This window comes from Rosa chinensis, chromosome 7 (genome assembly GCF_002994745.2).
Source record: "Rosa chinensis cultivar Old Blush chromosome 7, RchiOBHm-V2, whole genome shotgun sequence".
NCBI lineage: Eukaryota > Viridiplantae > Streptophyta > Magnoliopsida > Rosales > Rosaceae > Rosa > Rosa chinensis.
In genome coordinates this window covers 31,329,678-31,355,795 of record NC_037094.1, presented here as the reverse complement: position 1 = coordinate 31,355,795, position 26,118 = coordinate 31,329,678, and the positions used below count along the sequence as shown (strand labels likewise).

Here is a 26,118-nt window from a genome sequence, read left to right as displayed (position 1 = left end):
TTCTTCATTTCAGCTCATTTCTTCCCCATTTTCTCCCTTGTACCTAGAAAATAAAAACTAAATTAAAATTTATTTATTTAAGGAAATAACTAAGTAAAATATGAGGAAATAACTATTAAAATATCGCATTAAAATGCTCCTATCAGACAATTATAAAATAGATTTTTATTAAGAAAATTAAAAAGAAATGATTCCACAACCCCCACTTTTCTCTCCCACTATTCTCTCTGCAATAAGTACCACTAAATCTATTTTTCTGCAATAATTACCCACTTTTCTTTTTTTTTTTAACAACAAATTTTTTTTTGTACTGTACACATGTAGAGCATGTGATTGCAGACTAGTATCTTTTAAGGTATGACTGGCACCCTTTCTGACAAAAAAAAAAAAAAAGGATGATTGACTAGCTCCCTTATCAGAGTTGACATGATATTTCCTGCAAGTGAAATATCTCTTTACTTCCACGTCAGAAATTCACAGCTCCTTCAGTCCAAGTTCATCTAGATCGAGAACTATTTTTCGTTTCAGTAGAACGGTAGAAGAGTTTGATAGCCTCTTGACCAGTGCATTCTGCATGATTAAATTAACTACCACACTTGCTGCTTGCTAATCGTGGGAATAGGGTCCCCGGTTGCAATGGCACACTTCTTTGGAGATTGTGGGTGGGTGTTAGTCACCCCGAATCGGCTATCGTAGAGGAACTGATATCGCCTAATCCAAAACACAAACTCCAAAAGACAAACTCAAGTACACACACTAATGCTTGAAATATACAAGGGCAAATTGACTACCAAGTATTGTTGCACTACACACTACCAAAATTAACTTGGTGTCTACTACGGTTTACTAAACCCTAAACAATTAGTCCTATGTTTAAATCTGGAGACTAATTCTAAATTAACTCTAATTATTATTTAGAGATTTATAGTCAAGCCTCCTTTGTAGGTTATATGTTCTCTCACTTCTATGTATATTTCAAATTTGATTATTATATAATTATGGGTGGTTATGAATTATTATAATATGCCTCGAATTGACTTGAAAATAGTGCTTTGAATTGCGAATCTAGGGTACCGAAATTTCATTAAAACATAACATAATTTACACATCCAGAAGGCAATTAGATACAGACATAGTAGCATAAAACTGCTTAGATGTGAACATAACAGAGGCTGGATGGCCATCCAATTACTATGTCACTGCCCGGTCAGTTAACTCCATACCAAAGTAGTAAGCCTCGGTGTAACACTTGCAAGATGGGCATAGCAGAGTCATCAACTCCTCTCCTAATGGGAAATTCCGGAGATCTTCCACAATAGAAGCCAGATAACGACAGCGAAAAAAGTCAACACAACAATTGTTACAAAAGCATGATTCCAGCTTCGGGGGTTGGAAGGCTAAAGCCACCTCAAGGTTTACCACCCCTGAATCCATCATTTTAAAAACTCGCTCCCTCAGGGACCGTAAATTTATATACTCTGGATGCGATGCCTGTGAAATTCTTGGAACCATCCATTGCACAACGTAATTTTGAACATCCGGCTAATGAGAGGAAGAATGACACAACATAAACATTGAATTGATGTACATAGACTCCGGATGCCTATGGAAATATGCATTCCAAAAACAATAACTTGCAGCATTCACATTGAAACGACGAAAGAGATGTTCCATACCGATCCTAATTTGAGCCTCCGAGTTACCAGCACACCTGCAAGCTTCCACAAAACTGCGTTCAGCATCCAGTATGGGTACCCTGTCAGGCAACGACGTTCGCAGATTCAAGTTACGCAAATACTGCGACTTCTTGGAAACGTTTGCCAAATTCCTGCATGTTGCACCTGCATGCACAAAGTCGATTGCAGAATCCTTCCCTACTTTAGACATAATCTCATCCAACAGGTCCTCAAGTAGTTGAGAAAAATCTGGTTTGGCCATTTGAGGAATGTTTGGTTGCTAGAAGATGAGGAGCAAACAAAGGTGTATGGTTGTTTATGAAGATGAAGTAGTTTTATCTAATTGCAGAGGTAAATGATGTTTAGTGGCCTCGTTGTTTATGCTTATCAGTCCCTTCAACAAAAAAGCCAGACCCTTTTTTTTTTTGCCATCAGAAAGGGGGCCAATCCGCCAGTCTATACTTTAGGTCATCTCCAATGGAGGGCTATTGGCTGGATTTAGCCCTTAGTATCAAGATTTTCATCTCCAATGGGTGGGCTAAGTTAAACCAAAAAAGATTTTGCATAGCCCCTTTGTATAGCCCCAAACAATTGAGTGGAGCCCACGAATTTGCTAGCTCAAATAACAAATCAGATTCAATGCGGAGAGATCAAAGGTTGTGATTAATTTCATTGTGGAGCCCACAAATTTGCCAGCCTTATAAGAGTTGGAGATGGTCAAATGTATAGCCCTTACTGTCTGCATGAATAGTGCTTATATGGGGCTAAAATTTAACCTTGCTAAAGTAAAAGAAATTTTATACAGTTTAATGACGACCAAAGTTTAAAAGAAATTATGCCATAATTGAATTAAAAATTTAAAACTACCGAAAATAGGTGCTGTGGGTTGTGGATAGGGTACATTTGCTCCAACCACAACATGATTCACTTTTTGCTTAGCCTCAATGTCGTATGCTTCATACAATGAAACACCATATTGTGGTAATTTCACAATATCCGATATATGGATTGCATGTGGGAAGAGATCAACACACATACAATATCCATATGATGAAGTACCAAAATCATTTTCAAAGTTCACGTACTTGGGAGCAGTATTGTATGATACTAAATGGAAGCAGTTCAACCAACTAGATCTAACTACATCATAGTAGCTTTTATATTCCTTTTGTTGTAATTGTTCATTTTTATTAACGGGATTTTAATATTATGTGCTCCGGCCCGCCCTGTTATAATTTTCTAATTAGTAGTGAAAAAGGGGTGATGGCCAACTCTTCCACTGGATTCCAACCATAAAAAAATAACAAAAATAAAGTAAATCACATTCACATTTTTTTTTTTTGAGAATAAAATCACATTCACATTATCAATATATAGCACATTTATAATTACACATAGATAAAAACACTAGTTTAATAACCTACTATAGTTACTAGTAGTAGGTTATTAAACTTCGTGTCTTCGTGGTTTGCGATTGTAAAGAAAGTTGATCGTGTAAAAGTAAGAATAGATTGAAAATTGGTCCACTCATTTCATTTCATAACCCCTTTATATAGGGAGAGAATTACAATGGAAAGAACAATTACAATGATGACATTAACTACTGATTGGTTCGTAATCCATGTTGATTGATGTTAATCGGTAATTGCTTGATTCTCTCTCCGTCAATCACTTTGACGAAGGCACACAATATGTTTTTCCTTTAACACTCCCCCTTGTGCCAAGTCAAAGACGAAATGGTGCATGAGTTGTTGCCTCACTAAAAACCTTGCCAAGTAACAATAAAAACCCTGTGGGACAAAAATACACCTTGGTCGAAGGAAAAGAGCACAACGCACCTTTTACATTTGAGTATGACATGTGTGTGTTAGACTCCCCCTGACGTCTACACCTCCCCCTGATACTTACATTAATCTAGGGAGCTTGGAAAGTCTTCGCATTCCTATGCTTTTCACATGTTTCTCAAATGTGTCCTCAGGCAATGATTTGGTGAACAAATCTGCCACATTCTCCTCAGACCTTACTTGATTCATTTGAATCTTGAGGAGAGTCTGTTGTTGCTGATTGTAGGACAACTTTGGCGATATGTGTTTTGTGTTATCACCCTTAATATAACCTAGCTTCATCTGTTCGATGCAAGCTGCATTGTGTTCGTAAATGCAAGTAGGCTCTTCAGTGGTAGAACTCAAACCACTAGTCCCTCGAATATGTGCAATGATAGTTCTTAACCATACACACTCAAGAACCACCTCATGTAGAACAATGATCTCTGAGTGGTTCGAGGAGGTAGCCACAAAGGTTTGCTTGGTTGATCTCCAAGATATCGCTGTGTTCCCATTGGTAAATACATAACCAGTTTGGGAACGATATGTGGGTCAGATACGTATCCAGCATCAGCAAAACCGACCAAAACGTCATTTGGCGTTTTAGTGTAGTGAGTGGCGTTTTCGCCATCAACATTTCCTTTAGGAATTGCAGTTCCATCTGCGGTCCCTCTTGTCTCTCTGTAGGGAAAGAACAGTCCCAAGTCAATGGTTCCTTTTAGGTATCGAAAATGTTCTTGATACCATTCCAGTGACGCTGCGTTGGTGCTGAGCTAAATCTAGCTAACAAGTTCACTGAGAATGCAATGTCTGGTCGAGTAAATTGGGCTAAGTACAATAATGCGCCTATTGCACTTAGATAGGGAATTTCAGCTCCCAACACTTGTTCGTCATCTTCCTTTGGACGAAATGGATCTTTCCTTGCATCCAAACTTCGACCGATCATGGGAGTGCTAGCAGGATGTGCTTTGTCCATGTTATATCGCCTGACTTTTGGACATATGCAGACTGGTGGATTAATATTCCACAAACTCGGTGTTCTAGTTCAAGACCTAGATAGAATCGAGTTTTCCCAAGAACCTTCATCTCAAATTCGGATTTCAAGTATCTCGCGGTTTCTCTTATTTCATCAAGAGTACCAGTTAGGACATATACTACTACAATTTGCAAATCCGGAACTTGTTTTCTTTATGAATACGCAGGGGCATAATTCATCGTTCTTATATCCCTTCCCAATCAAGTAGTCACTTAGACGGGTATACCACATCCGTCTGGATTGTTTTAATCCGTAAAGTGAGCGTTTCAACCTAGTTGCAAACGCACTCCGTGGTTTAGAGTCACTTGGCTTGGGTAATGTAATGCCATTAGGCACTTTTCATATATATCTCTGAATCTAGATCCCCATGGAGATATGCAATAACCATATCTATGAGCTGCATTTCTAGTCCTTTGGAAACTACTAAGCTAACTAAGTAGCGGAACGTTATAACGTCCATTACGGGAGAGTATGTCTCCTCGTAGTCAATTCCAGGGCGTTGTGAGAAACCTTGCGCCACAAGGCGAGCCTTGTACCTCAGGACTTCATTCTTCTCATTACGCTTTCTGACAAAGACTTATTTATGTCCTACAGGCTTTACACTTGGTGAGGTTAGCACTGCCAGACCAAATACCTATCTCTTTGTCAGAGAATCTAATTCTGCCTGGATTGTTTCTTTCCATTTAGGCCAATATGCTCTTTGTTGACATTTTGTAACAGAGCGTGGTTCGATATCATCGTGCTCTATGGTTCCTTGAGCAACAGTATATATATCATCAATGTGTATGGAAGATATTTCTATCAACTCATACGCACTCTCATAATCCTCTGAGATTTCTTTGTTCTCTGGAATCATTTTAAACATCGGAGCGTCCTCCAGTATTGATTCATGGACATAACTATAATCATAGACAATCTCATGAGAGGGATTCTATACATTGATGATTGGTTTGTGCCTTACTCACCCTCTTCTTCCTTGGGTGAGTGTCAATCGAACCAAGTTACCTCCCCCTCTTCCTTGGGGAGCCACGGCCTCTATCTGCGGCACCATGCCCCTTGTTGGGGACTTCTAACCTTGCAGGCACATTTGCAGCTGGTATATGTGATCTCGTCACTTTTACGATATCAGTAAACGCATCAGGCATCGAATCTGCTACGTTCTGAAGATCGATTATTCTTTTCACTTCACTTTCACTTATGAAGTGCGGGGATCAAGATGAGACAGAGTGGGGACAAACCACGACAATTCCTGTCGTTCCCTTGGAAAATCCTTTTTCCTATCTCCCCCTAACGACGGGAAGACTGTCTCATCACAGTGACAATCCGCAAATCTAGCGGTAGAGAGATCGCCTGTCAAGGGTTCCAAATAGTGGATAATTGTTGGGGATTCGTATCCAACATAAATACTTAATCGTCTCTGAGGACCCATTTTGGTGCGCTGTGGGGGCGCAATAGGCACATATACTGCTCAACCAAATATGCGTAAGTGTGAAGTGTCAGGCTCATATCCAGTTACCAACTGGTACGCAGAAAATGGTTGGCTAGCTGTGGGTCTTTAAACGAATAAGTAAAGCTGCGTGCAATATTGCATAACCCCATGTAGATATAGGTAAGTTGGTGCGCATAACCAATGCCCTAGCCATCATCTGTAGCCTTTTGATGGTGGCTTTTGCGAGACCATTTTGTGTATGCACATGGGGTACAGGATGCTCTACATTGATCCAAATAGATATGCAATAATCATCAAATGCTTTTGATGTAAACTCTCCAGCATTATCAAGCCTTATAGACTTGATAAGGTGATCAGGGTGGTGAGCCCTTAAACGTATAATTTATGCTAGGAGTATTGTAGCATTTTTGTGGACAATAAAACGACATGTGACCAGATTGTCAAAGCATCCACCAGAACCATAAAGTACTTGAATGGTCCGCATTCTGGATGGATAGGTCCACAGACATCTCTTTGTATCCTTTGTAAGAATGGAATGTTTTGTTTTGTATCTTTAGCATAGGAAGGTCTCGATCCTGTTTTTGCTAAAGAGCAGGCTTTGCAAAACGAGTGATGTACCTTTGAAATAGTCAATGAGGCATAATGGGAGGGAGGTATTGCTTCTGGTACTTCAGAAGGCAATGACTGCATTTGAGCAATACTAGAACCGACACCTTGCAGTGTGGCAGATTTTTGTCCCATTTTTCACTCGAAAGAAGGGATGTGCGTGTGAGTTCTTTTTTAAAAAAACGGATCATCATGTCATGACCTCGGTGCCATAGGCGGTCATGCAAAAGCCTGTATGAGTCAGGGTCCCACATTTCATTGTTGGTGACAATATAGGATTCAATGATCCAAATCGTAGTGAGGTACAGTCCACTAGATTGACTCATAAGTTTCTCTAAAATGAGTTTCCTTCTACATTCATTAGAGTTAATATCAAGGTATTCAGTTCCATTCTCACGGTGTGTTGTTACATGATAACCGTTGGCACAAATATCTTTGAAACTTAACAAGGTTCGATTAGCTCTTGGTGCATATAGAGCGTCTGTGACTTGAAATGTTGCGCCATTATGCAACAAAAATTTGGCAGTTCCTCGCCATTTTATTAGTTTTGATAATCCAATCATCGTAGTCACAGAGGAACTATAGGCTATTAGTTCAATGAATAATTGCCTATTTCTTAATATTGTGTGGGTAGTCCCACTATCATCTAAGCACTCAAGTTCTCCTCCATTCATTCCTACAAATAAATGGGAGGTATTTAGAAAATATAACTCATATTCTTTAGAGTATTTCTATCTGCGTAGAATGGTATTCTTTTCATTCTAATAATTTTTCTCTAGATGTATTGCTTTACATCTTTATAGTGCTATGTCGAACCATGTAAATATGTTTAGTAAATAAATTTGAATAAATTCAGTGCTTCAGAAGAAAATTCAAAATTTATTAATAAGCCAACGATAATCAAATCAAGGTCTTGTTCATAAATCTTATTCATCAATCCATGATTGAAAATAAACTTTAAGACCAAACAATAGTCTAATTAAAAATGAGGCATTATGCCTTCACAACTGTCTTTGGAAAATAAAATGAATAAAGCAGATCAGTCAAGATTGAGAGCATCCATTGACTTAGCAAGTTCCTCTTTGCCATTGGAGTCTGCAACTGTAAGGTTGACGTCTAGGTCATGACCTCCTTCTTCCATATAGTGAGCCACTTGTTCTTTAGACTCTCTATACCTCTTATAATGGGCTGCTACTCTGTTGTTTGCTTGGCAGTTCTTGTACCAATGCCCAATGAATCCACACCTATAGCATGGTTCATTGTCAACTCTTTCCTTTGGCATCTTGTTTCCATGATCCCCATGTCCCTTTCCACGTGGTGCATTGTTGCCACGTGGGTAGGGATCAGCACGTCTAAACCCCCTTGCATTGGAGTTATTTCCACCTTTCATTTTTCCATAATTAGCCTCAAGAATTTTCTTTGTCCCAGTGGGCCTGGCATTGTTATTCAAGAGAATCTTATTTTGTCTCTCAGCCACTTGCAGTAGGCTTATCAACTTATTGAAGGTTGTGATTCTTTTGTTGTCATAATCCAACTGATACTGGTTCGCTAGTATAAAAGCTGAATTAGGAAAGGTAGTAAGAGTCTTGTAGATCATATCATCTTCTGTGATTTCCCTTCCACAGAAATTGAGACGTGCCTTTAACCGCAACATGTCCTTGTTGAAGTCATTGACCTTTTTATAGTCAAGCAAGCGGATTCCATTCCACTGAACAGCCAGTCCTGGGAGCAAAGTATCGTGAATGTTCCCAAAACGTCCTTTAAGGGCATTCCACAGTGCTTTGGGTGTCTTCAACTGAAGGTACTCCCAGCGTAGGCTGGGATCAATATGTCGCCTCAGAAAAATTAAGGCATCTGCTTTTACCTTATTAGATAGTTCATCATCTTTGGGATCAGTAATGGTGGCAGTGTAGTCTTTTGCCACAAAGGCAGTTTCCATATCGGAAACCCAACGATGGTACTCAAGTCCTTCTGAGTCCAAGATGTCAAACTCAGGTCGAGTTGGATCAGCCATCTACATAAAACAAGATAGAAGATATAAATTACGCAGTCATAAAGACATCCACGTGAATTATTTTCCAAAAATGTGAATTAGATTTCAAGACCAAGATTCGTAATGGTCACATTTTTTCGATGCTATGTGAAAATACTTTATCACAGTAAGTGTGTATAATGCGCATGAATTTTCATTATCATGGCAAAATGGAATTTTATATGTCGTATTACAAAAATAACTATAACACATTTAATAATGAATAAGACATAGCATATATAAAAATAAACTACATGACATGCTCAAATTGCACAAATATACAGCAAAATATATGCTACATATAATAATAGTAATAATATATCATGCGTAAAATAAAAAACAATCGATAGCATCATATAAAGGCATGCTTAGGAATAATTTATATAAGGATAAATAAAATTCACAAAACATGCTCACAAGTGCATAAATAATATATAACAAGATATATATGGCAAGTTCAAAATAACTATAAACTATAGCATAATTAAATAGCATGCTTAAACATAATTATTTAAAACATAAATAACAAGGCATGCTGTAAGAGGATTAATATTATCGAACAAAACATTCTTAATAACAAAATATAATAAAAGCATAAACAATAAAGTATAAAGCATGCTTTGTTAAAATCATAAAATAAAATAAGAAAACATACTTGATTTCGAGAAAATAAAACGATCCTAGCACACGCGCGTGTTGATGCAGGCGTGCGTAGCGATGTTTTTGGGGGTGAGAAAAACTTGGCTACTTCCTTTTTTTTTCAACAGTGGGCCTTGTTTTTTTTTTCTCTGGGCTGCAAGCCTTTTTTCTTTTTTTTTCTTGTCTGGGCCGCAGGGCCTCTCTTTTTTTTTTTTTTTTTTTTTTTCTGGGCCGCAAGGCCTGTTTCTTTTTTTTTCTTTTTTTTGGATTGTTGGCCCTGGTCCTTTTCTTTGGGCCAGGTCACTTTTTTTTTCGTTGCATTTCTTCCTTTCTCCTTCTTCCTCCGTTGACAGAAACCCAGTTCTCTTTTTTTTTTTTTTTTTTTTTTTTTTTTTTTTTTTCTGGTTTACAAATGGTGCAGGTGGTTAGCGTAGGGATCTGCGACCGGTTGATCGAGTGAGCGACGCTGGTGGTCTAGGAAGCCGGTTGATCGAGTGAGCCGTCAAGGTCGCCTGATTTCAATTTTGAGCTGAGTCAACGTTGCGGTCGAGATCGGGTCTGATGCGCGCTACTGGGATCAGTGGATTGCTAGAGGAGAGGTCGATGTGGGTTGTGATGGAGGTCGGTTTGGACGAGGCCGTGCCGGTGATTGTTGGGTTGCTGGAAGTGCAGGTGATCGACGCTAAGAGAGGAGGCCGGAGCCGTGCGCTGCAGGTGGGAGCCCGGACTCAAGTCTGGAGACTGAGGTAGGGTGTGCAGCACTGGACAGAGGCTGGGGGCGGTCTGGGTTGAGATCGAGATCTGAAGGTGAAGACCGGTGTAGGGGAGAGGACCGGTGAAGGCTGGCGGCGGGGCTCTAGCCCGATCTGGACTAAATTATTTTTTTTTTTTTTTTTTTTTGTTTTAGACGGAAAGAAAATAGAAAACTAAGTTTTTTTTTTCTTTGACTATTGGCTCTGAGCGTGCTGATAACGTGTAAAAGTAAGAATAGATTGAAAATTGGTCCACTCATTTCATTTCATAACTCCTTTATATAGGGAGAGAATTACAATGGAAAGAACAATTACAATGATGACATTAACTACTGATTGGTTCGTAATCCATGCTGATTGATGTTAATCGGTAATTGCTTGATTCTCTCTCCGTCAATCACTTTGACGAAGGCACACAATATGTTTTTCCTTTAACAGATCGATTGTTTTTTATTAAATAGTCTTTCCCACTGCGCACTCCACATCGGCTTAAACCACACCTTCGTGGTTTGCTATTGCAGAAAAAATTGATTAATTGTTTTCATTTATTGAGTGGCCTTTATCACTGCGCAGTCACATCGGCTTAAAGCCTTAAACCACGCCACTAACATTTTTTATATAAAGCAGATGAACAAACCACACACCTTATGGCCCCAGCATATAGGCAAACGTACCTCATAGCGGTGGGATGCCTAATCACCAGAAGTTTTAATTAATCACCAGAAGTTTTAATTTCGAAACCAACCTGGCTTTATTAATGTGAATACAAAAAACACCCCCAACATGTGCACTGATTGGTCCGTCCCACCAGACATTGGTACGTATGCCCGACGTAAAAATCTATCAAAAGGAGTTTGCCAAAATCTCAAGCCATGAGAAAGGGTGTTGCCATTTTGGTCAATGGATCATAAATTGAGCTACAGTTGAGTGTTTATGGCCATTACTCCCAGTACAATTGTCGAGGAAATCATAGAAGAGAAAGGGTGTTGTCATTTTGGTCAATGGATCATAAATTAAGCTACAGTTGAGTGTTTATGGCCATTACTCCCAGTACAATTGTCAAGGAAATCATAGAAGAGCCGAACAAAGGGATTGCAGCGATAGACTCGAACAAGGATCGTAAGACGGTGACGTCCGTTTGCCGAGGAATGTGAACTTCAGTGTTTTCCCAAAACTATAGAACTCACCTATTTCTGGTTGTTAATTTGAACTCATTGTATGTGTTTGATTTGTTATGCCGTGTTCACTTCAAATTCTTCAGATGCCTGTTCAGATTAAAATCTTTAAATAGGATTGAAATACTCATACTTGTTGGCAATCAGTTTTAGAACCATAATCACCATACTTGTTCTGGGGTGTTTGTTGCGCTTAGATAACGTTTTAAGTTTCTGGAGAGAAAACACTAATTACGTCAGTTTCAAAGGTGATTGTTATGTAACAATTTTCTTCTTAGGTGCTTTTTTTTGGCTAAACGTTGAAAAAATTTGATATAAAGGATGAGTTCAGGAACAGGCAAGCGAACGTTTGAAGAGCACGACTCCTACCTCAGTGATGGACCAACTATGTGCAAGAAAGCCAATACCTCTTCTGGGATTGATAATCAGTCCAGTGATGATGACTCGGATAGCAATGAAGAGTACACTTGGCTGACTGAATTCTCGAACAAATTCGACAGGCTGAGTGCAGATTCTATTTTGGCAAAGTCTGGGTGGTTCTGTCCTGCATGCAAAAAAGGTGGTGGTCGCGGTTGGGATAGAAAGTTCAATTCCCTGATGTCCGTGCTTAATCATGCTAAGTCTATAAGCAGGACAAATAAGTAACACATGAAATTTGCACCGGAGTTGGAATCTATGGTGGAGAACAAGGACTTGAAACGCACTTCGAATCACCAACAAGTTGTTATGGATGATTGGGCAAGTTTGAAGGTCGTCAAGAACAGTGCACATATTGCCTTGCCTCCGATGAACAAAGACGACTGTAGAAAAATTATCTGGCCTCCAATGATCTTAGTCAGAAATACTAATGCAATGGATGGCAGTAAAGGTATGGGAATTGCGGAGCTTTCCAAGTACTTTGGCGCTTATTCATATAAGAAAGGAAAACAATCGTATGGCCGTCAGGGACACCGTGGGATGAGCATTTTAATTTTTGATAAGTCGCTAAGGGGTTTCATAGAGGCTAAGCATCTGGAGAGGGATCTTGCAGATCAAGGATCTGGAAGGGATGATTGGACCGAGCATGCTGTTGATGCTTCTGGTAAGCGATTGCTTTATGGTTACATGCCAAATGAAGAAGATTTCATTACATTCAAATCGAAGGTGAAATATGAGATCAAGTCATTGCAGCAGATCGTTCAAGAGGAGAAGGATCAATCGGAGGATTATGGTTCAGAAGTACAATGTTAGAACTTTTTGTCCTGTTTGTTTTTGTTTTGTTTTGTTATTGCTTCAAAAGAAGCTACAACAGTATTTTGGCATGTATTTTGGCTGTATAACCCGTCTCTGCACATGGGTGGTCCACCATACCTTACCATATGTGAAGGGTATAAAATGCTTTCCTTTCTGGCTATATATTGGGGGATTAGGTCTAGGTTGTTCTATTTGCTTGCAAGACAGAAGAAAAAGAGGTACCAAGTGTAGACGGTTTCTAGTACTATATAATTAAACTCCTTTGTAGCAATATAATGGCTAGCCTATTAGAAGTAACTCTTCTCTAGTAACTTACCCGCTTCGGAAACCCTCCTAGTACATTTATCGACTTTAGTAACCCTTTTAGTAATTTATCGGCTTCATCTCACCCTCAAATTATATGCACTTCATCATCTCATCCTTTTAGTAATTTTGCAGACTTGATTCAGAAACATGGGCTTGATCTCACATTTGCCTGATAATGTTCTTGTAACTATCGTTTCCTTCCTGGCATTCCGAGAGGCGGCCAGAACTTTAGTTCTCGCAAGGAGATGGCAGAACATATGGCGTCAAACGCGAAACATTGAATTTAATGAGCTTTTCTTCTCCTACATTGGTAAAGACGAAGATGATGCCAGGAGAATAGCTTTTGTCAACTTTCTGCAGAACTGGATCAATAACTATCAACCTACGGTTTTGGACAGAGTTTGTGTAACGTTTTCTCGGCCTGGAAACTTCCCTGTGCTTGTGGAAGAGTGTATCAGATTTGCTATTACGAGTGAAGTTAAGGCTCTAGGGCTTGATTTCTCTGATCCATCATGGGGTGATGATGTTTTACTTGGCAATAGTCCTGAACGTTCATTTGTCCTGCCTCAAGTTGTTTATCAACATGGGGTTCTTGAATCTCTAACCCTCCTTTTCTTGCAAGTTCAATGTGGCCGAGATAATTTTTCGTCTCTGGAAGCATCTTTCACTTGGTTGGATTGAACTGCCTCTACCTTCACTCACTGCGTTGTTAGACAGTTGTCAATTGCTCGAAAGACTGAGTCTAAAGAACTGCTGGAACACCACTGGCCTTCAAATTGGTGGAAAAAACTTGAGGCTAAGAAGCTTAGTTGTTGACAAGTTCATCATGTCGGAGAATCCTTGGATTGAAATCGAAGCATCAAATCTGAAGTACTTTAAGTATTCAGGGACTATGGCTGTATTCGACATCCGAGCAGGAGAGTTGGAAGAGGTATACCTTGAGTTTGGACTCGAGTCTGAAGGCGATGAAGCAATGGGGGATCGCCACTACCAACTCCTCCACCAACTTCCCGTTAGGATGCTCACAGTTTGCCAGTACATGCTTCAGGTTCTTCCATATATCGGAACTGGAATCTAATGGTGTTACTCCTTTATTTGGTTTTCTGCACTTAAATCTGAGGACTGCAATGCTTAGTTGTGAGCAAAAAGGGATCCAATATCTCCTCAGGAGTTGCCCCTTTTTGCAGGCTTTGGTCATCCAGATAGTCCCTCAGAGATCTGTTGAACTTGCTGAAGGTGAACCGGACGACGTAGATGATGTATGGACACCAAATTCACCGGATTACCATTGTGTAAGCCAAACACTGAAAGTGGTTCAGCTGAGAGGGTACAAAGAAACAAGACATGAAGTTAGCTTTCTGAAGTATCTTTTTTTCCATGGCCATGTTCTCGGACAACTTCATATTCTTATCGCCGAGGAGCTTCGGAATCAGAGGAGTGTGGCTGAAAATCGGCGACTTGTGATGAAGACATTTCAAGGTTTGAGAAGAGCCTCGGATAATCTCAGTATAAATCTTTATGGTAGATAAATCATGTAGCAGCTAATTGATGTGAGCAACTAGTATGCCGTGAAGTTTTTGGTGTTGCATTAGTAAATAATCCTACGTGATGGTATTGTATGAGCTATTTTCTATCTTATTTTCGTTCGCATGATAATAAAAAAAGGGAGGTGAAATTTGCACACCTCTTTTTACATTCTACACACCCTTTCTCTATTTTTAATATTTTTTATCAATCCACTATATTTCTCTTCCAAAACTACCCTTCTCTCTCTCCCTCCGATCCAAATCTTAGACTCTCCACCCTCCCTCCTGGTTTCCACTCGGGCAATCCACTCTTGGTTCCGGATGTCTCGCTTTCTCTCCCTACTCTCTCCCCCACCATTCCCATATCAAACTGCGTCGTTCAGTCCGCGCTGCCTCTCACTCCGTCCAAGCCGATCAATCTCCGCTTCTGCGGTCTCTGGCGAGAGGCCTTCAGGTTCTCCTCGCTCAGCCAGTCCGACTCGCACCGCATCCAGCTCGTGGCGGCGGCGTCGTCCAAGAAGGTTTGGGCGCCTTGTCTGGTAATGGAAGCGCTCCGAAGTTGTTCAACTACAATTTGCTCATCATCGGCGCCGGCGTCGGCGGCCACGGCGCTGCTCAAATTTCGTGGCTTTTTTTGTTGGGTTTGAGTTTCGTGCAATTGGGTTTCATCGAAAATGGTTCTGACTTTATAGGGTTTTTGATCGAATTTTTTTTGGGTTTTCAATCTGTTTGGTTTCAATTCAGCTTGCGTTTTGTGAGTTTTGGGGTTTTGATTATAGGGTTTATTTCGCATGTGGGTTTTGGTTTAGGGAGGAATGGTGACTAATGGAGTTGTTTGGTTCTGGAGAATAATAAAGATTCAAAATTTCCTTATGCTTTTTGTGGCTTTGAGTCAATCGATTATTAGCTTAAACCTGATTGTAGTAGCTTGGATCTCTGTGATTTTGCTTGAGTAGACTGTGTTAGCAAGAAATGGTTAATTTCTGTCTGCTTCTGGTTCTGTGAGCTTTGTGTTCGATCAAATACATTCGTAGTTCATCGTCGCCGATGAGTCCAAGTTATTTGGCCTTCACCATTCGTTTTGATGATGAAAATTCAAGTAGTAAGCTTGAAGTGTGGGCTGCCCAAGTGGAAACCGGGAGGGAGGGAGAGGGGGGAGAGAGAAGGTTTGGATCAGAGAGAGAAGGGTAGTTTTGGAAGAGGAATATAATGGATTGATAAGAAATATTAAAAAAAGGCAAAGGGTGTGTAGAATGTAAAAGGGGGTGTGCAAACTTCACCCCCCTTAAAAATTTGTTGGTAATGTCAATGCCTCTTGCGAGTGATTTATGTACATAAATATAAAATTATATTTCACAGTGACAAGTCATGCTACAGATGAGTCACATCAATCTCAGAAACCGTGATTGATTTGGTAAATGGCAGCACTCTTTCTCATTACTAGAGATTTTGACAATCTTCTTATGCATGGGGAGTGTGAGTGGCATTAAATTCGTGTGATACATGTAAAGAAGTGATGAAATGATGAACAAACTTTGTAATTATCTTTCTGCTATATTTAAATACTATAAACGATCAAAAATCAAATCATTCTATTAATTAGAACTCAAAAAAACAAACAAACCTCCGTCCGTTGCATACGTCGGTGCAATGAATTCTCGGTGAAAATATTAAAATAAAATGTCTTGCTAATGAGTGCACGTACGTCAAGGTTATCGATTCAAAAAAATAATTAAGAACAAACTCCCACTGCTCTTTACTGCCCACATAGCTTCTTTGAGAAGGGAAGCAGTACCTAAACCAATCCTATCACTAAGAGGCTGCTACTCCCCTAATCTCCGGAGCTTGTTATTCTGGGTTCTTTCATATGTTCTGGCTGTCTGGTTCAATACACAACTTGTCAGCTTTGGCCGAGAAAAATCTTCCTTCTCTTCTGGTGTTCTCTTTCTCCTGAGTCTAGGTTTTTGACTTTGATAGTGAGAATCAAATCCCCAATTCCTTCCCGTTTGAAAATCTATCAAAACCCGAGTTTGTTACTGATGAACACTAACTTGATTCTCTTTGATTTATAGGCGCGCTAGGGCCTTTACGTTTGCAAATTGAATAAGAACGTCCGATTTCAGAGGTATGTGAGAATCAGTGGTTTTCCAAATTCGTGTAAACTGTTTTGTTCCCTCGTTTGTAAGAAGTATTTCAACACCGTACCGTTTAGGTTTTGTGAATAATGACTGAATATACACCGCTAGGGTGTGTTTTGGGCCTTTTGGCTGGTCTTGGTTTAATCAACTTCAAATTCAATCACCATGTCTATTCAGATTCAAGGCCTTTAAATTCGATGTCTACTTTGTAATTTGTAGTTAAGTCTTTTCGATTGCGTATTTTGTAGTTACAGTCGATTTTCTCTCAACAGCCTTTACAATGGAAGGTTACTACTATTTCACCACCAGCGTCTCTCACTCGGTTGACAGTTTTGGCAAACCCAAGAAGGACGCTAGTAACCTATCCTCACCGCTGCTCATTGTGACGTTGAAGTACGAACAGAGCCGTAGATACTATATCAAGGAGTTACCGGGTTCGCTGGTTTTGCTTCCGTACCGCGATCCGGATCGCACGACCCAGAACGCAATACGGTCGCGATCCAGATCGTTGGTAGAAGCGTTCCCAATATAATGATTCAATCGTACAGTTTCGATTATTCTCCTTCACTTCTCAATATCTCAATTAAACAAGGTTAGAAAGGAAACTGAATTGCCCTTAGTGGAAGACTCATCAATGGCCTTTTACTTTTTGCGGCTTAGGGCTCAGACTCCTGGAGAAAGGTTGGGATAGTATGAAAGAAAGAAAAATATGCGAGAGAAGTTGTAATTATGTACAAATAGAAGTTTTGGTATTGTGGGAACGGAAAATTACACAGTAGCACCTGACCAAATATATAAACACAGAAAACCCACCTTCAATTTATTTTATACAAATAAGGACACAAGCTCAGGTCCAAAACCAAATGTAACTGGGCCTGGCTTCGAATTATGTTATAAAATGACTAAAATGTTCAGTTTTTATTAAAATTTACGCTTATGCCACTGCCACAATCCAACGACCTAAGCCTGAAATCCCAAAACACAAAACGCAAAAAAGCCCAAACGTGAATTTCTCTCTAGCGACGGATCTGGCTTGAAGCAGTAGCACTGCAAAATCTTCAGTAGCACTCAGCTTGATTCCGGAATCGACCTGCGCCTCTGACTCCAATCTGAATCGCGCCGGCGGCGACGGATCTAGCTTGAATCTCCGAAGCAGTAGCACTGCAAAAAAATCTCCAGTAGCACTCAAATTGATTCCGGAATCGACCTTCGCCTCTTATTCTAATCTGAATCGCGCCGGCGACGACGATGCGCTCACCATTCACGAAGACGACGGCGACGATCTGATGGGCTTCGTGACCGTGAATTCCGGTCAGTACCGCTTTTCTAATTTCGAGTTTCTTGGGGTTTTCGCTTAATTATCTGAGTATTGTAAGATTAGTTATTTCTTGGAAATGAATCGAAGTTAATTTGACAATTTACTGGCACCGACTTGAGAAAATTTTCTGGATTCCTTTCAGTTAGGGTTTAAAGATTTCTGGTCTAATTGTTGTTTTCATAGTTGACGCTAGTTTCAGTTGGTTCTTGGATGTGGAAATCACTATGGCTAATTATACAATTGACTGACATAACCTTGAAAATTTTCAGAAAACGTTAAGGATTGTGCCGTTTGAAGCAGTAGCACTCAGTTTGGAGTGTGGGGAAGCAGTAGCACTCAGTTTGTAGTGTGGGGAAGCAGTAGCACTCAATTTGGAGTGTTGGGAAGCAGTAGCACTCAGGGGAAGCAGTAGCACTCAGTTTGGAGTGTGGGGAAGCAGTAGCACTCAGTTTGGAGTGTGGGGAAGCAGTAGCACTCAGTTTGGAGTGTTGGGAAGCAGTAGCACTCAGGGGAAGCAGTAGCACTCAGTCAGAAACCCTAAAATCTCTGACGGATCCAAAACGCACTGCAAGAGATCCGAAGCAGTAGCACTCTGCTTGAATCTGGCTCCAATGGAGGTTGATAAGGTAAGCTCTTACTCAAATTTTGCTGCCTTAATTTATGTGTCTTCGAAAGTAGCAGTAGAATCGATTGAAATCAGTTCTTGAAATAATGGATTATAAAGAATCAAAGCTTTAGTACAAACTAGTCACAGGATTTTGCTTCAGTTTTTGTAATATTGTTTCATTGGGCTGCCGTTGATTTGTTGTCCTTGGATGTTTAATTTCTGCAGTGCATTATTGCTACTGTGCTACTGTGTTAAATTGAAGTTTGTTTCTGCAGTGCATTATGGCTATGTGCTACTGTGTTAAATTGAAGTTTGTTTCTGCTGTTCATTATTGCTATGTGCTACTGTGTTAAATTGAAGTTTGTTTCTGCTGTTCCTTATTGCTATGTGCTACTGTGTTTATTTGAAGTTTGTTTCTGCAGTGCATTATTGCTATGTGCTACTGTGTTTATTTGAAGTTTATTTCTGCAGTGCGTTATTGCTATGTGCTACTGTGTTAAATTGAAGTTTGTTTCTGCTGTTCCTTATTGCTATGTGCTACTGTGTTAAATTGAAGTTTGTTTCTGCAGTGCATTATTGCTATGTGCTACTGTGTTTATTTGAAGTTTATTTCTGCAGTGCGTTATTGCTATGTGCTACTGTGTTTATTTGAAGTTTGTTTCTGCTGTTCTTATTGCTATGTGCTACTGTGTTTATTTGAAGTTTATTTCTGCAGTGCGTTATTGCTATGTGCTACTGTGTTTATTTGAAGTTTGTTTCTGCTGTTCTTATTGCTATGTGCTACTGTGTTCAATTGAAGTTTGTTTCTGCTGTTTATTTTATGTGCTACTGTGTGCAGTTTCTTGTATTTGTGAAATTTATTTGAAGGTTTTGGTTTATAATTCAAATTGGCTACTCTGTGTAGGTGCAAAAGGGTGATGATACAAGGAATAATCACACAAAACCAGTGAGAAGAAAAGCTCTGGCATGTAGGATAAAGTTTCCAAGCACTAGAGTAAAGAGACAAAAGCATAAAGAAGTGGAACAAGATAGGGAAGAAGAGGAGGATGAAGAAAATGAGGAAGCTGAGGATGAAAAAGACAAAGAAGAACAAGAAGGGGTAGAACCGGATAATGAAGAAGAGGAGGAAGAAGAAAAGAATGATGGAGCAAGGAACAGTGGCAAAGACCAGAAACAATCATATTGCCAATACAGGTGCAATATGATTGCCTTCCATGATGTGCTTCATAAAGTGTATGAGCAGCTCAATCGTGAAGAAAAGATGAGATTGAAAGCTGAGTTGAAGAAGACGCCATTTTGGAACTTGATTGAAGCTTATGACAAGGGATTGATGACTAAGAACACAACTGCAAAATCAGATCGAGAGATGCATAGGTTAGTGCAATGCTACAAGCCGGCTTTGAAGAAATTTAAGTTTGGAAACAAGTTGGCAGAAATAAGTGTATCGGATGTGCACTACATTTTGGGTTTGCCAAACCAAAAATCAGCTCTCACGGTGCCAAACCCAATAGATGATCCTAAGAAGCCGACTGATCATCCTCTTGTTCAAAGGTTCTTTGCAAATGACCGAAGGATAAAAAAAGCAAGAATCATGAGCTGTATTGATGAGCAGTTAAGGGAAAAAGCTCCTGGGTGGATAGAGAACATGACAAAGTTGCTGCTACTGCATCTGTTCATCACACTACTGTTTGCAAGCTCGGGGTCTACCTTAGGATGGAGCTTTGTGAAATGCATCACTGATATTGAGACAATGAGGAGATATAACTGGGCAAGAGCTGTTAGAGACTATTTGTTATTGTGTTTGCAAGCTGCCACAACGGGAAAAGCAAGGCAAATCAGTGGGTGTGTAGCATTAATCCCGGTAAGTCACTACTGCTACTGCTACTCCTATTGCTACTGTATAGTTAAATTATGTGTTACTTATATCTGTTTTGTTTTTGTTATAGTATTGGATATGCGAGAGGAGTACTATGCTTGTTGAAATTAAAGGCAGAGAAGCAATGACTCCAGGGTGCGTCAAGTGGAGTCTCCCTCAATTCACAAAAGAATTGCAGAAAATGCAAGTTGATGACATAGAGGTGATGGATACGCTACTGTCTGCTACTATATATGGTTATGATACTGTGCAATATACTACTAACTTGAAAAATATTTTATTGCAGATTGATAATGCAGTTGCCGACAACAATAGAAGCAAACATGGCAAGGAAAACAGTGACGATGACTTTGAGAACCCTCCATCAAAGCATGCTGCTACTGCACAGGCAAAGGGGCAGAAAAGACAAAGAGAAGAAAAGAAGGCCACAGTAGCTGCCAAAAAACCAGCCAAAAAGCGGGTGGCCGAAAAGAGAGCAAAAAGTAAAGAAAATAAGATCTCGAATGAGGGTGCTACTGCACCAGCTGAAAAGGAAAAACGTAGAAATGAAGAAGAGACAGCTGATAATGAATCAGAAGGTTTCGAAGATGAACATGAAGACACGACATTAAGAGATTGGGTAACTACAATGAAAAATTACATTTATAGCAGCTACGTGTACATTTTTACTAAAATCATCTTTGCTTTGTTTTTTAGGTGGATATGAACAGCATGAATTTTGCGAAAAAGATTGACGAGAATAAAGGAGAGGAAGGAATGCAAACAAAAACCACAAGTGGAGTAAATGTCAATGACATGGATTTGGGTGCAACTGAGGAAGAAGAGGTAAATAAATTTATGTTTCTCGGTTTATGCAGATTTCTTTTGGTCTACTTCACTTTGGATCTTTACCTTGTTTTGATGTAATTTGATTGGTAATAATGTGATACTGCATTATTTTCTAATTTTTTTGAATTATCATTTTCTTTTGGTTAAGGATGCTGCGGATGGTATTAGAGATGACTTTAGCTTTGACACTGGATTTGGGGGGCAGGAAAATGAAACAAACTTTGTCGATCAGGATCGGGATGGAACTGAAGGAGCAGAACCAGATCAAATGCAAAGGAATGAAAAAGCTGCTACTGAGGTCGATCATGATCGGCATGGAACTGACGGAGGAGAACCAGATCAAATGGAAAGGAATGAAAAAGCTGCTACTGAGGTCGATCAGGATCGGGATGGAACTGAAGGAGGAGAACCAGATCGAATGGAAAGGAATGAAAGAGCTGCCACTGAGGCTGATGATGTTGAAAGGAATAGAAAAGCTGCTACTGAGGCTGATGATGTTGAAAGGAACAGAAAAGCTGCTACTGAGGCCGATGCAAATTTTATGGATCAAACCCTGAAAAGTATTATAGAAGAGATTGTGAATGAAGCTGCAAGGAAAGAAAAAGCTGCTACTGAGGCCAATGAAGCTGCAAGGAAAGAAAAAGCTGCTACTGAGGCTGGTGCAAATATTGCTGATCAAATCTTGCACAACATTGTAGAAGAGATTGTGAATGAAGAGTACAAGAGCAGGTATGATTTGCATTTATATGGTATGATTGTGAATGAACAGATTTGTATGTATCTCTATTATTTTATTTTTAAGCTTATTTTTTTGTTTTACACCGTGTGCATTTATATTGATTCATGTTGTGTGGATTGCAATGCTGGTTGTTTTGATGTTGGAATATAGAAAGTTCATAATTGGGTGAGGTTGTATGCTACTGTGTGCAGGAATGATCCAGTTTGGTTCGATGAATGGGAAGCCTTGTTGCAAAGTGAGTACGATGAATTTGGCTATCCAAGCACTGATGAAGAGCAGATCAATACAGTGGAGCATTGGCAAGATGTAGCAATGCTGAAACAAGATATGGCGGGAAGTGCTATCGAGAGCTGCAAAAGGAAGCAAGCTTATATAGAGAGATTGTGGGATGAAAAAGAAGAAGTGTCAAAAAAATACAAAAAGTTGAAGACAAAGTTGAAGAAGAAGCAAGAAGAGCTTAGAAAATGGAGAAACAAATGCAAACAACTAATGATGATAGTGCAAAGGGTAGAAAAAGATGAAGAGGCCAATGAAGATGTTGCTGCTACTGCTGCTCCTGCTGCTCCTCCTGCTGCTGCTGCTCCTGCTGCTGTTCCCGCTCATGCTACTGCTCCTGCTACTGTTCCTTCTCATTCTACTGCTCCTGCTGCTGTTCCTGCTCATGCTACTGCTCCATCAAATGAACCAAGGACACGATCAGCGATAAAGAGAATCAAAGAAAGAACCGATCGGAAAGAGAAGCAACTAGAAGGTTTTGAGGTGCAGAAACCATCGAAGAAACAGAGGAAGAAGAGCAATTAAAGGACTTAACAAACATATTAGTAGTCTATTTTGGTGCACCAATCGTATGGGATTCGGTGTTAAGTCAGTCATCCAAATTAGTATATATTTGTAGATTTGGTGTTGGTATATATTTGTATATATTTTCATTTTTTGTGTATAATCGTATGGGATTCGGTGTTAGTATATATTTTCATGTGCAGAAGATAGGGATATGTTTGTAGATTTGCTATTGCCTATCATTTTTTGATCTTTCAACAAGTAGGATGGGAAGGGGATCAAACCTTAAAAGGTTGAAATTGATTCAGATTTTCTAAGCCAAACCAAAATTTAATGTTAGGTTGGTGTGATATTTTCTTGGGGAATTGTAATGTTGGAAGGCATTTGATTGTGGTTTTCGGGTTTGGTGACCAAACATAAAATGAAAAAGATTGAATATACACGGAGGCAGAAGATCGAACATAAAACAAGGCAGCGTGCCGCTGCACCGCCAACAGGCCCTGCTACTACACAAACACTTCGCTACTACACCTGTTTAGGAGGGAACATAAACAAATCTGCTACTTCATTGCTGGAAACCAAAAATATCAATCACTGAAATTAAACTTTTTTCTGTAATTTGCTACAACGAAACAATGTCATATGCTACTGTTGAATAAGCTATTGCTTGAAAACGATCATCCATGACCATTTATCCCCATAATACTCAGTTCCTCATGACATAGAAACTTCTCAAAAACTCAAAAAATTAATCTGAGGCACTGCTACTATATAAAATTGCAGTGCGAACATATATGAATCAAAAAATTGCATGTCATATTGTTGAATCATGCCATCTGCTACTGTTGAATCAATCTGCTACTGCTGAATCATGTTATGTGCTATTGCTGAATCATGTCATATTGTTGAATCATGCCATCTGCTGCTACTGTTGAATCAATTTGCTACTGCTGAATCATGTCATGTGCTACTGTTACTGTTGAATGTGCTACTGTCTCAGATCGCCACATTGCATGACCTGCGATTGTGGTGGCCAAGTTGATCACACCGTGTGCATTTCACTGGTCTGGACTCTTCCCCAAACGACTTGATCCTCCTTGTCCGTGGTCTTCCGGGAGGTTTTCGAGTCTTGGGAGGCTGCAAAGCTGAATCACCAAAACTACTAGGATTGGGCTTATCAAGATCCGGGACTGGAAAAATAGGAAGATCATGAGCACTTCTATAGAATGAGGTCTTCCAGTAATCTTCAATGTAACGGTAAGGGATACGGTTCGCCTTCTGCATTACTTGAACTGCATGAGAACATGGGAAGCACCTAAACTGCCACCAAGCACAAGAACACTCCCTCTCAACCAAGTTCACCATGACATTGCTATCCTCTGTACAAACTTCAAAAATATCATTAGTAGACTGGCTAACTCTCCAATTTCTCCCTGTTTCTATCCTTTTCGACAACTTTTTCTCAAGCTTAGGACATAGCACACTCCTCCAAGTAGAAGATTGAACCTTCCTTTCACAAAAATCTCCATAACTCTCACACGAATGCCTTCAAGCAACTGAGGCAGCGGCATGCATCTCTCATCCTTGACCATGTTGTTGAAGCTCTCTGCCAAAGAATTACTCATTTCGCCATATCTTTTAGCAGGGAAGCAAGCAATAGCATAGTTTTCGGGTGGCAAGTTAGCAAGAAAGGACTGACCCTGCCCACGACTTTGCTTCCTAAATTCTTCCAACTTTTCATTGAAGATATCTAAAGTCCTAGCATATGCAGCTTGTGTAAACAATCTCACAATGTGTTCCTTAAAAGTAGAACCATAGGAACTTGGATACCTGCCATTCAAATTGTCCTTTAGATGCTTGATACAGTAGGAGTGAGGCGCATTTGGAAACACCTCTTTCACACCATCCAAAAGACCAGCTCCACGGTCTGTCATGAATACAATAGTCCGGTAGTCGCTCGCCAAGATTATTGCCAAATGTTCAAGGAACCACCTCCAATTCTCTTTACTTTCAGCATCAACAATGGCAAAGGCAAATGGGAAAACATCTGGAAAACAAAAAACAAAAAAAAAAGCAAGAATAAATAAGACAAAAAAAGGATCGAATATAAGAACTGCTACTGCTTTAAAATGCTACTGATACTGTTACTGCTACTGCTACTGCTATTGCCATTAAAGAAATTCAACTTGACAATAGGAAAGCATGCAAAACAAACTCACATCCGATCATCATGTGAAGATCACAAGAAAACACAATAAGGGCTGCTACTGCCAGGTTCTCATAAATTACACTAAAAATTCACATTTAATCAAAATTTACATATGCTGCTACTACATGGACAAAACAAAAAAAAATCATAAAAGAAAACTCACTTTAGAAGAAGTTTGCATACCTTTGTTCCCTGTTTTAGCACAAGCACCCAATAGCATCCCCTTATACTTGTTTTTAATAAAAGTCCCATCAAGGAACAACATAGGTCGACAATATTTGAAGCCGTTTATGCAAGCCCCATAAGATATAAACAATCGACGAAAACGATTATCAAGAGAGTCAAGAATGCAATATGAACCGGGGTTAGTTCTCTTTAATGTGTCAATATACCAAGGCAATAGAGAATACCCAAATGCTTCACTACCATGTAACATCTTATTAGCAGCCTCTTTGCCCCTATATGCCATGTGATAAGGAATATCAAACCCATAATCATGCTTGAAATGCTTGACAATATCCTTGGGCTTAATTAAAGGATCGGATCTGACTTTATCAGCCATAATAGTGGAAATAACTTTGGATCCTAACCTCTTATGATTTTGATGCCGGACAACACCAACACAAGAATGATTATTCACCAACTTTATTATATGGAAATAACCACTAGCCTTGTTTAAGGAAGCATAAACATACCATTCACACCCATCGGAATCTTTCTTGGCACAAGTAGCACTAACACGGCACTTGTCATTCTTAACATAGTTAAACTCAAACCCCTTCTCAACTGCAAACTTGCACAACTTATCCCGAAATTCGACGGCACCACCAATGAAAACTTGACCAATCTTATATATATTGTCATTCCAATCACTAGACATATACTTCCTTTTAGACTTGTTGCTCACAAAATTTCCAATTATCATGTTGTTGTCATCCTCAAGGTTTGAATCATCACTACTAGCATGATCTTCATCAACAAGTTCAGGGATATTAACAATAGCAGTATCCACAGTAGCAGCAATTTCCTGTTTATCAACACACATCTTGGAACAAGCTCCAACATTAAGAACATGTATATCTATAAAGGGAAAATTTAGCAGTTGGAAGATATCCAACATGATCAAAATATCATCGTCACACTCTAAGTAGCAATTGGGGCAATCGTTAAGTGCATATCTAAAAACAAATTGACCATCCTTGAGGTTTCGAAACCTTGAGGAAATTTTGGCACACAAATTTTCATACGTGGTGCTTGATGACAACGGTAAAAGAATAGTCTCTGTCCCATATGTAAATCTTCCAAATGTTGACTTTGACATACTATAAAACACATGTAGAAAACTATTATTAATGTTATATACTGCTAC

At 39.5% G+C, this 26,118-nt stretch overlaps 2 protein-coding genes across 4 annotated transcripts; one reads left to right on the top strand and one right to left on the bottom strand.

Annotated features, from left to right (window-relative positions):
* The first annotated feature begins 17,985 nt into the window (after positions 1 to 17,985).
* Positions 17,986 to 22,827, top strand: LOC112175964 (actin cytoskeleton-regulatory complex protein pan1). 3 transcript variants are annotated; one of them, XM_024313706.2, is made up of 8 exons: positions 17,986 to 18,336; positions 19,222 to 20,178; positions 20,264 to 20,395; positions 20,480 to 20,812; positions 20,890 to 21,018; positions 21,170 to 21,750; positions 21,952 to 22,649; positions 22,732 to 22,827. In XM_024313706.2, exons 1-7 carry the CDS (start codon positions 18,322 to 18,324, stop codon positions 22,559 to 22,561), a joined length of 2,757 nt encoding a protein of 918 aa, XP_024169474.1. In that variant the 5' UTR covers positions 17,986 to 18,321; the 3' UTR covers positions 22,562 to 22,649; positions 22,732 to 22,827. The 3 variants fall into 3 exon arrangements, with proteins under 3 accessions (XP_024169474.1, XP_040366433.1, XP_040366432.1); XM_040510499.1 differs by having other exon boundaries at positions 21,227 to 21,750; positions 21,952 to 22,645; positions 22,728 to 22,820; XM_040510498.1 differs by having other exon boundaries at positions 21,952 to 22,645; positions 22,728 to 22,820.
* A 709-nt stretch (positions 22,828 to 23,536) lies between these two features.
* LOC112177773 lies at positions 23,537 to 25,794 on the bottom strand. The gene is made up of 3 exons (XM_040511418.1): positions 24,933 to 25,794; positions 23,997 to 24,587; positions 23,537 to 23,919 (listed from the first exon to the last, which is right to left on the bottom strand). Exons 1-3 carry the CDS (start codon positions 25,792 to 25,794, stop codon positions 23,537 to 23,539), a joined length of 1,836 nt encoding a protein of 611 aa, XP_040367352.1.
* Between the last annotated feature and the right edge of the window lie 324 nt (positions 25,795 to 26,118).

Excerpts from the sequence above, each read along its gene's own strand:
- LOC112175964 (XM_024313706.2), top strand. Across the intron at positions 20,179-20,263 it reads GGTGTGTAGCATTAATCCCG|TATTGGATATGCGAGAGGAG; the intron begins GTAAGTCACTAC and ends TTTTTGTTATAG. Across the intron at positions 20,396-20,479 it reads TGCAAGTTGATGACATAGAG|ATTGATAATGCAGTTGCCGA; the intron begins GTGATGGATACG and ends ATTTTATTGCAG.
- LOC112177773 (XM_040511418.1), bottom strand. The coding sequence starts at position 25,794 with ATGTGTGTTGATAAACAGGAAATTGCTGCTACTGTGGATACTGCTATT. Across the intron at positions 24,588-24,932 it reads TGCTAAAACAGGGAACAAAG|ATGTTTTCCCATTTGCCTTT; the intron begins GTATGCAAACTT and ends TTTGTTTTCCAG. Across the intron at positions 23,920-23,996 it reads TGTCCTAAGCTTGAGAAAAA|AGGATAGCAATGTCATGGTG; the intron begins GTTGTCGAAAAG and ends AAGTTTGTACAG.